Source organism: Macrobrachium nipponense, chromosome 18 (genome assembly GCF_015104395.2).
Source record: "Macrobrachium nipponense isolate FS-2020 chromosome 18, ASM1510439v2, whole genome shotgun sequence".
Classification (NCBI taxonomy): domain Eukaryota; kingdom Metazoa; phylum Arthropoda; class Malacostraca; order Decapoda; family Palaemonidae; genus Macrobrachium; species Macrobrachium nipponense.
The window spans coordinates 83,428,950-83,438,949 of record NC_087211.1 but is presented as its reverse complement, the minus strand read 5'-3'; the positions used below and the strand labels follow the sequence as shown (position 1 = coordinate 83,438,949).

The following is a 10,000-nucleotide window of genomic DNA, read 5'->3' as shown; positions in this document are numbered from 1 at the left end:
TCTCTCTCTCTCTCTCTCTCTCTCTCTGTCAGAAGTTGACAAGACATTTGTTAGCTGATTTAATTTTACATTTCTTTTTATATGAATTTTCAAGAGAATTTTTGATTTAATTACACTCTCTCTCTCTCTCTCTCTCTCTCTCTCTCTCTCTCTCTCTCTCTCAGCGAATTTTCACATTTTTTATATATCATTTTCGCCGACGAATTATCCTCTCTCTCTCTCTCTCTCTCTCTCTCTCTCTCTCTCTCTCTCTCTCTCTCTCAGAAGTTGACAAGACATTTGTTAGCTGATATTCTTATACATTTCTTTTTATATGAATTTTCAAGAGAATTTTGGATATATGTACTCTCTCTCTCTCTCTCTCTCTCTCTCTCTCTCTCTCTCTCTCTCTCTCTCTCTCTCTCCAGAGCAGCAGCAGCAGCGGGCAGGGGGTTTGCATGCCAGCTCATCATTTGCATCCGGTGATGTCATGGTTTTTCGGTGTGCCCCGTAATATTTCATTTATATTCAGTGGCAAAATAAAACTATCGTTACTGTCCCTGTGACTCTCTACATATATATTTATTCTCTCTCTCTCTCTCTCTCTCTCTCTCTCTCTCTCCTCTCTCTCTCTCTCTCTCTGCCTGGCTGTTTTTTTTATTGTTCTTTCTGTTGTCATTAGCCTGAATACTGTATTGTTATTTATCTGAATACTGTATATCTTATTTATCTGAATACTATCTCTATCTCTCCTGAATACTGTACTGTTATTTGTCTGAATAGTATATATACTCTCTCTCTCTCTCTCTCTCTCTCTCTCTCTCTCTCTCTCTCTCTGTTTGTGGTGTCATTTGTTTGAATACTAAATATATTTATTCCACTGTATTGTTGTTTGTCTAAATACCAAATATACTCTCTCTCTCTCTCTCTCTCTCTCTCTCTCTCTCTCTCTCTCTCTCTCTGTGTGTGTGTGTGTGTGTGTGGTGCCATTCGTTTGAATACTGAATATATATATCCTACTATATTGTTATTTGTCTAAATACTAACTATACTATTTCTCCTCTCTCTCTCTCTCTCTCTCTCTTCTCTCTCTCTCTCTCTCTCTCTCTCTCATTTTTTGCATGGCTCAGCGTCTGTTGTCATTTGTCTTCGTCCAAATACTATTTTCTATTATTCTCTTCATTATCCTTTTTTTTATTTCTTTCGTTCTCTCTTTCATTTCGTTCACAAATCTTCTGTCTCTGATCTTTGGCTGATTTCATTTTTATCGGAATTTCTATTTTCTATCTAATCCCTATTTTATTCCTCTTATTTTGTGTTATTCTCTAACTCAGGAGAGGCCAAGTGACTGATGAGAGAGAGAGAGAGAGAGAGAGAGAGAGAGAGAGAGAGAGAGAGAGAGAGAGAAAATATATATATATATATATATATATATATATATATATATATTATACATTTAGTATTCACAAGAATAACATCAGAAAGAGTCGTACAAAAAAATGAGAGAGAGAGAGAGAGAGAGACCTTACCCTTACAGACCTTACATCTTGTTCGGTTGCCCAGGTCCCTCAGTGTGAGGCCACCTCTAATGTCTACCAGAGAGTTGCTAGTACATCTTCCGGTATATTTTGCATCTTCCAATCTTGGATGGTCTGGGATGCAGTTTAGTAGTATTTGTCGAGCTTATTCTTAAACACATCTACGCTCACTCCTGATATATTCCTCAGATGAGCTGGAACAACGCATTGAATAAGACGCTGCATTATCGATGCTGTGCGTAGTGGATTAATGTCCTGTGTGCTTTCCTTATTTTTCCTGGTATGTTTTGGGCACTATTAATCTACCTCTGCTTGCTCTTTCTGATATTTTTAGTTCCAGATATTTTCTGCTATTCCTTCTATCTGTTTTCCATGCCTGAATTATCATGTAGCGTTCTCTTCTCCTTTCTAGACTATATAATTTTAAGAATTGTAGTCTTTCCCAGTAGTCTAGGTCCTTAACTTCTTCTATTCTAGCTGTAAAGGACCTTTGTACACTCTCTATTTGTGCAATATCCTTTTGATAGTGTGGGACCATATCATATTGCAATATTTCAAGTGGACTACGAACATATGTTTTATAAAGCATAATCATGTGTTTCAGCTTTTCTTGTTTGAAGTGCTTAAACAACATTCCCATTTTTGCTTTACATTTTGCAACAGAGTTGCTATTTGATCATTGCATAACATGTTCCTATCATCATCACAAGATCTTTAACTGCTTCTTATTTGTGATGGCTCATATTTAGGTCCCTTATATGCATATAGCTTTCTTTCTCTGTCTCCAATAATTTATTGATTCAAATTTATCAGAGTTAAAATACATCCTATTTACCTCTGCCCAATCATATACTTTGTTAAGGTCTCTTTGTAGAGCGTTCCTATCTTCATCACAAGTAATTTCTCTACTTATTCTTGTGTCATCTGCGAAACACATACTCATTACCGGAATCCTTCACATTATTGTCTATGTCTTCAATCATAATAACAAACAGTATTGCAACTAACACCGTACCTTGCGGCACACCGGATATTACCTTGACTTCATCCGATTTCTCGTCGTTTGCAATAACTATCTGTTTTCTGTTGTGTAAAAATTCTTTTCTTTTTTTTTAACCATCTTCCTACTTTATCCACGATATTGTGTTTCTAATTTTCTCGCTAATATATTATGGTCTACTTTATCAAAAGCTTTTGCAAAGTCTAAACTAAAACCACATCTGTTTCATTTCCGCTTTTCATATTTTTGAATATGTTCTCACGGTGGACTAACAGTTGGGTTTGTGTACTTTTTCCGGGTACGAAACCATGTTGTTCCTTTATTAAACAAATTATTTTTTATTAAATGTTTCATAATATTTTCTTCATTACCCTTTCATACACTTTCATAATATGTGATGTTAGACTCACAGGCCTATAATTACTTGCCTCTAGTCTTGATCCACTTTTGAAAGTAGGGGTAATATATGCTAATTTGTGCTCATCATAAATCTTGCCTGTATCTACACTTTGTCTTAATAATATTGCAAGTGGCTTTGCGATAGAATGAACTACTTTCTTTAACAAAATAGCAGGAATTCAATCAGGTCCCTGCAGCAGCTCCATTTTTAATTTCATTAATAGCCTGCACAATATCAGCTTCATTAATATCTATGTCAGCTAAATATTCACTATTTTCATCCCTTACTTCTATATCATTATCTTCAGTATCTATTCTAGGGGTGAATTCTTCTCTTATATCGTTCTGCAGTATGTTGCAAATTTCCTTTTTTTCATTCGTTAATCTCCCTTCAATTCTCAGAGGGCCTATTTCTATTCTTCTTTTATTCATCTTCTTCGCATATGAGTATAATAGTTTGGGGGGGTTTTGCTTGATATTTAATAGGGTTTTTTCTTCCAAGTCCCGTTTTTCATTTTCTTTTGATTGTATAATCTTTTGTTCTGCATTTTCTATCTTACTTTTTAGTTCTATAACTTTCCATGCATTTTTTTTTTTTTGCCAAGACCTTTTTTACCACTTTCTGATTTTCTGGAACAAGATCCTTCTGTCTCTTGGTATGCATGAATATGGTTTATTTTCTTTTTTCGTATATAATTTTTCCACATTTTCTCCCATATTTTATATAAATATCTCCGTATTTACCCTTATGTCATCACTTACGAAAATGTTATCCCAATCTTTGTTTAATTCTTCATTAATCTGACCATTTTATATTTTTTACTGTAGAATTGTATTTTCCATATCCTTCCCACTTTTTCATTTCTTGCTTATCTCTATTTTCACTTGCTTTGGAATGAACTGTTAATTCTATGACATTATGGTCTGAAATATTCGCATTATAAACTATTATTTCTTTAACATAATTCATCTCGTTCACAAATACTAGGTCTAAAGTATTTTCCTTTCTTGTTGGCAGGTGATTTATTTGTTGAAAGAGAGAGAGAGAGAGAGAGAGAGAGAGAGAGAGAGAGAGAGAGAGAGAGAGAGAGAGAATGTTATCTCTCATAATCAATAACTGTATGAGCAGAATCGAAATCCTACTCCAAAGTCCCAGGATCCATGAGAGAATTCCCATTCTGCGATTCCTGTGGAATAATAAAAAAAAAATTGCCAAAAAAAAAAAAAAATTAAAATAAAAAAAAAATATTCGGGTGGGCCAAACTGAAATTAAGCAGTGACTTCTACGACTTGGGAATTCCCGTTTTTGTCACCAGTCCCTTCTCTCTCTCTCTCTCTCTCTCTCTCTCTCTCTCTCTCTCTCTCTCTCTCTCTTCTATATATATATATATATATATATATATATATATATATATATATATATATATATATATATATATATATATATATATATATAGTCTTCCTTTGCTGTGGTATTTTATATTTCCTAGTTTTATAAACTTTATTTATTGACTTGTGGAATTTATTTCCTGACTTGTGAAGTTTATTTCCTGCCTTGTGAAGTTTATTTCCTGATTTGTGAAGTTTTTTCCTGACTTGAGAATTTTATTCCCTAATTTATGAAGTTCAAGATTTGAAGTTTTTCCTGCCTTTTGAAGTTTATTTCCTGATTTGTGAAGTTTATTTCCTGCCCTTTGAAGTGTATTTCCTGATTTGTGAAGTTTATTTCCTGCCCTTTGAAGTGTATTTCCTGATTTGTGAAGTTTATTTCCTGCAGAATTCTTTTGCTCAAACTAAAATTCAATTGTACTTCAAATGTGGATTCCTTATTCGATTTGCTCTTGTTTCTATATGAAAACCATTTTTGAGAGAGAGAGAGAGAGAGAGAGAGAGAGAGACCCAACAATAGAACATCCCTTTTCTAATCTCCAGCCACATATTTGTTGATGAACAACATTACCATTCTCAGCCATTAATATCATTCAACAGAAACCGTTTGATGTAACGTATTAAAGCAATTACCAACACTCACGATTTCCACCAGCCTGCCAACACCAGCTGTTGTCTGTTGGAAAATAGATTCCAAGTGAATCTGTTTTCTGATCAAGTCAAAACACCATTTTCCTCCGTGAAGTCGAATAAGTGAAATGTGGCTTTGGAATAGTGCAGTAAATTTCATTGTTTTGACAGACTAAATCTTATAGAATTATTTGCTTGCAACAATGAGGAAATTTTTCAAATAATTTTTCAATTTTTCTTTTTATGAGGAAATGTGTAAAAATAATTTCTTAAATGCTTGTTTGCCTGAGGAAAAATATAAGAGAGTTTTTCAAAGCTTCTTTTCATGAGAAAATGTGTAAAAATACTTTTTAAATGCTTGTATGTCTGATGAAACGTGAAAAATAGTTTTTAGTGCCCTAGGTCAGGTTAGGTTAGGTTAGGTCAGGTCAGGTCAGGTCAGGTATAGGGCAGATTCCTCGTTAAAGCATGACTTTCTCTCTCTCTCTCTCTCTCTCTCTCTCTCTCTCTCTCCTTATTCCCGTATCTTTTTCTACAGTCACCTGTCTGTCTGTCTGTCTTTCTCTCTCTCTCTCTCTCCATTATTATTCGCTTTCTCTTTCGACAGGTCATCTCTCTTTCTCTATCTTTTTCTACAGTCATCTCTCTCTTTCTCTCTCTCTCTCTCTCCATTATTATTCGCCGTCTCTTTCTACAATCATCTCTCTTTCTCTCTCTCTCTCTACCTATCTATCTATCTCTCTCTCTCTCCAATATTATTCGCTGTCTCTATCTACAGCCATCTCTCTCTCTCTCTCTCTCTCTCTCTCTCTCTCTCCGTCGACCCCACAAACGGAAAGCACATCCAGACGATGAAATAAATAATAGATAAATGAAATAAATGATGCATAAATGACGAATAAATAAATGAATAAATAAATAATAACAATTGACTCCATCCACCCAAAGCGCCCACTTTTGATTATTCGCCTCACATCGGGTTTGATGTATTTTGATGATACAGCAGCGATTACACATCAAAGTAATGGGGCGGCTCTTTTGTGCCAAGAGCCGCCCAGCCCGCCCAAAGGGGCCGCCCAGTCCTATAAATCTAATAACCTGACACTTCATACATGAAGTTTGTTTGCAAAGTGTTGGTCGACTGGAATTGTGATTGTGTTGTGTGCTGATTGTGTGTGTGTTTGTGTGTGTGTGTGTGTTTGTGGTTTTTTTCAGCTCTTTGTGGCTCTCGGTGCTTGAGGATTGTGTGTGGGTGTTTGTGTGTGTTTTTATGTGTATATATATATATATATATATATATATATATATATATATATATATATCTATATATATATGTGTGTGTAGAGAGAGAGAGAGAGAGAAACATACATATGTGTGTATACTTTATATATACATATATATATATATATATATATATATATATATATATATATATATAAAGTATGTATATATCTATATATATATATCTATATATATATATATATATATATATATATAGTATGTATATACAGTGTATGTATATGTATATATAATAATATATATATATATATATAGTAGATAGAGAGAGAGAGAGAGAGAGAGTAGAGAGAGAGAGAGAGAGAGAGAGAGAGAGAGAGAGCCACCAGCCCTGTAATATCAAAATGCAACATAAACCCATTGTGAGGTGAATAATCAAAGTGGGGTTTGTTGGTTAGAGGCAGCGATATTATTTATTTGTTGATTTCGTGGTTTTATTTGCTGTCAGCATTTGGATGGAAGGTTGGGAGGATATTCTGTGCCATTGTAAAACTATACAATGAGAGAGAGAGAGAGAGAGAGAGAGAGAGAGAGAGAGAGAGAGAGAGAGAGAATCCCTGAGGAGAGAGACGTGGAAAATAGAAGAGTGAGAAGGAGATAAATGACTATAGAAAGAGCGAAAAATAGGGGAGAGAGAGAGAGAGAGAGACTATATGCTTTCAGAAAATATGAAAAATGCTCCCTAGAGAGAGAGAGAGAGAGAGAGAGAGAGAGAGAGAGAGAGAGACTATATGCTTTCAGAAAATATGAAAAATGCTCCCGAGAGAGAGAGAGAGAGAGAGAGAGAGAGAGAGAGAGAGAGAGAGAGAGTCTCGCAGGACTAATTCGCTCTACTACAGCGACCCCGCCACGCCTTCCTCTCCAACAGGTAAACAACTGATCAACCTGTCTCAAGAGAAGATGAAGATGACCCACCTAGGAGATCACAGCTCTCCCTCTGTACCCTTACGGCCGCCATCTTGCCACTCCAGCCCCTTCAGCCTCTACGCGACGTGGCACTCCCCTTGGGGTCTGTCTCGTCACGGAGTCAGTCTGTCGACTTCGAGAAGTCAGTGGTCTGCCAAGCACCGCCAGCTGTTTTTCTGCTTGATTTTGGTGCTTCTGAAGACGACAGGTGAATTCTCTTTCTCCCGTATTCGCGTTGCTTGATAAATTCTTCTTACAGATTCATGTTAGTTGATGTATTTTTCATGTTGCTTGATAAATTCTTCTTACATATTCATGTTGGCCTATGTATTCTTCATGTTGCTTGATAAATTCTCCTTACATATTCATGTTGTTTGATATTTTCTTTTTGATTTTTGAGAAATTCCTGTTACGTATTGATGATACATGATAAATTCTTCTTACATACTCATGTTACTTAATAAGTTATTCTTACGTATTCATGTTGTATGATATTTTCTTCATGTTTGCTTGATAAATTCTCTTTACATATTCATGTTGCTTGTTAAGTTCTTGTTACATATTCATGTTACTTGTTAAGTTCTCCTTACATATTCATGTTGCTTGTTAAGTTCTTGTTACATATTCATGTTGCTTGATAAGTTCTCCTTACATATTCATGTTGATTGATAAGTTGACAAATATTCACGTTGCTTGATAAAATATTCTTACATATTCATGTTGCTTACTAAATTCTCCTTACATATTCATGTTGCTTGATAACATATTCTTACATATTCATGTTGCTTGCTAAATTCTCCTTACATATTCATGTTGCTTGATAATATATTCTTACATATTCATGTTGCTTGCTAAATTCTCCTTACATATTCATGTTGTGTAATAAATTCTTCTCACACAGTCATGTTGCTTGATATTTTCTTCATATTCATGTTGTTTGATAAATTTTCCTTACATATTCACGTTGCTTACTTAATTCTTCCTACATATTCATGTTGCTTGATAAATTCCCCTTACAAATTCATGTTGCTTGATAAATTCCCCTTACAAATTCATTTTGCTTGATAAAGTATTCTTACATGATCAAGTTGCTTGATTAATTCTTCTCACATATTCACGTTGCTTAATAAATCCTTCTTACACATTCATGTTGCTTGAGGAGTTCTTCATGTTGCTTGACAAATCCTTCTCACATATGCATGTTGCTTGCTTAATTCTTCTTACATATTCATGTTGCTTGATAAACTGACATACGTTAATAGTTCTTCAGTAAACAGGTGTTATGTTTTTTTTTTATTTATAAATAAAACTCAATTTCAGTCAGAAAACGACATCAAAGGAGAAGCAATACAGGTTCTTACGAACCAGAAATAATTTTCCTATCTATAATTCATAAACAAACCATTATTCACGTAAATAGCAAACTTTACGATCACCATAAAGCTAAACAATGCATAACTAAACTTCTCATAACTTTGGAATGCCATAATATATATAAAAATAACAATAAAACGCGAGAGAATTTTTTTTTTATAATTTTTTTCACAAACTGTAAAAAAAAACTAGAACGAAGGCCGAGTCGAGAATCGGAAATCTCTTATAAAACAGAATTACGGACGGAGAAAATCACATTTTTGGGCAAAAGTTAAAAGGTGCTGCTGGGGCGGGGTGGGGGAAGGGAGGGAAGGGGGAGGTAGGGAGGGCAGCCAGAAATACAGCTCTTGGTTTTACGCAGCTCCCAGACAAATCCAATTTTCGGGTTCTCGAAATTCGAGACGACAACAATTCCGAACCGGTTCCGTTCCTCCTCCTTCGAGTACTCCCAGTCCTGGGTTTGGGACACCTTACGTAGACCTATACCTTGATCTTTGATCTCGAAACCAATGCGCCTTTCTTGAGGGAGTTAATCAGATGCTGGTTATGATAAACTTTACAAAACAGACAATTTTTAACTTGTCATTGTTCACTACGGAAGTACAAAAGTCATTGAACTAGTACGAGTTGTAAGCAGAATGACAATCTTAGACCTATACGTAGATCTTTGATCTGCAAACCAATGCTCCTTTCTTGAGGAGGTAATCGGATGCTGGTTATGATAAACTTTATAAAATACAGACACTCATGAAGTACAAAAGTCTTTGAACTAGTACGATTGTAAATAGAATGACTGACAATCTTAGACCTATGTCAATGTTTGGTCTAAAACCAAAGCTGTGCTCTAGAGAACTTAATATGATTCTGTTTATGACAACCATTACAAAATAAAATAAAAAGTCACATGTTATTGTTCACTACGGGTCGTCAAAACTCACTGAACTACTACGAGTTGTAAGTAGGATACCTGACACTCCTAGACCTATGTCAATCTTTGATCTGAAAACCAAACCACCTTGCTTTTAAGGCGTTAATAGGACTCCGTGTATGATAAACCTCAAAACAAACGATTCCCCACTCGTCTTCTTCACTACGGAGGGTCAAGGGTCACTCCCCCTCCTCCTCCTCTCCCTCCTCCTCCTCCAAGGACGTGAAAAGGACCCACGAATATCCGAGAACAAGACGAGATTTGAGACGAAAATTGGAGTATCGGTCCGCGTAGCCCGGCTTCATTGGGAGTCTATTTGAAGAAGCCCAGAGCTCAATTCACTTGACTTATCGACAATTCCTCCTCCTCCTCCCCCTCCTCCTCCTCCTCCTCCTCCTCCTTCCTCCTCCTCCTTTTTTTGTTCCAGAAGGAAAAAAAATAAAAGGTAGGTGACTTTGAGAAACACTGAGAACCTTAGCAAGTATTTTTTTTTCCGAGACTTGATACGAAAGAGAGCTAAAAGTCCTTAACGGGGTTAGTGTAGGAAAGTGACCTTTTGGA

At 35.6% G+C, this 10,000-nt stretch overlaps 1 protein-coding gene across 1 annotated transcript in view; it reads left to right on the top strand.

The window, feature by feature from the left end:
- The window catches only part of LOC135196867 (uncharacterized), a gene marked incomplete at its 3' end in the record, with an annotated part of 45,486 nt that overhangs the window by 29,182 nt on the left and 6,304 nt on the right, over nt 1-10,000 (top strand). Inside the window, 1 exon segment of the mRNA XM_064223642.1 lies at nt 7,100-7,345. Within this exon segment, the coding sequence (XP_064079712.1) occupies nt 7,132-7,345 (214 nt within the window).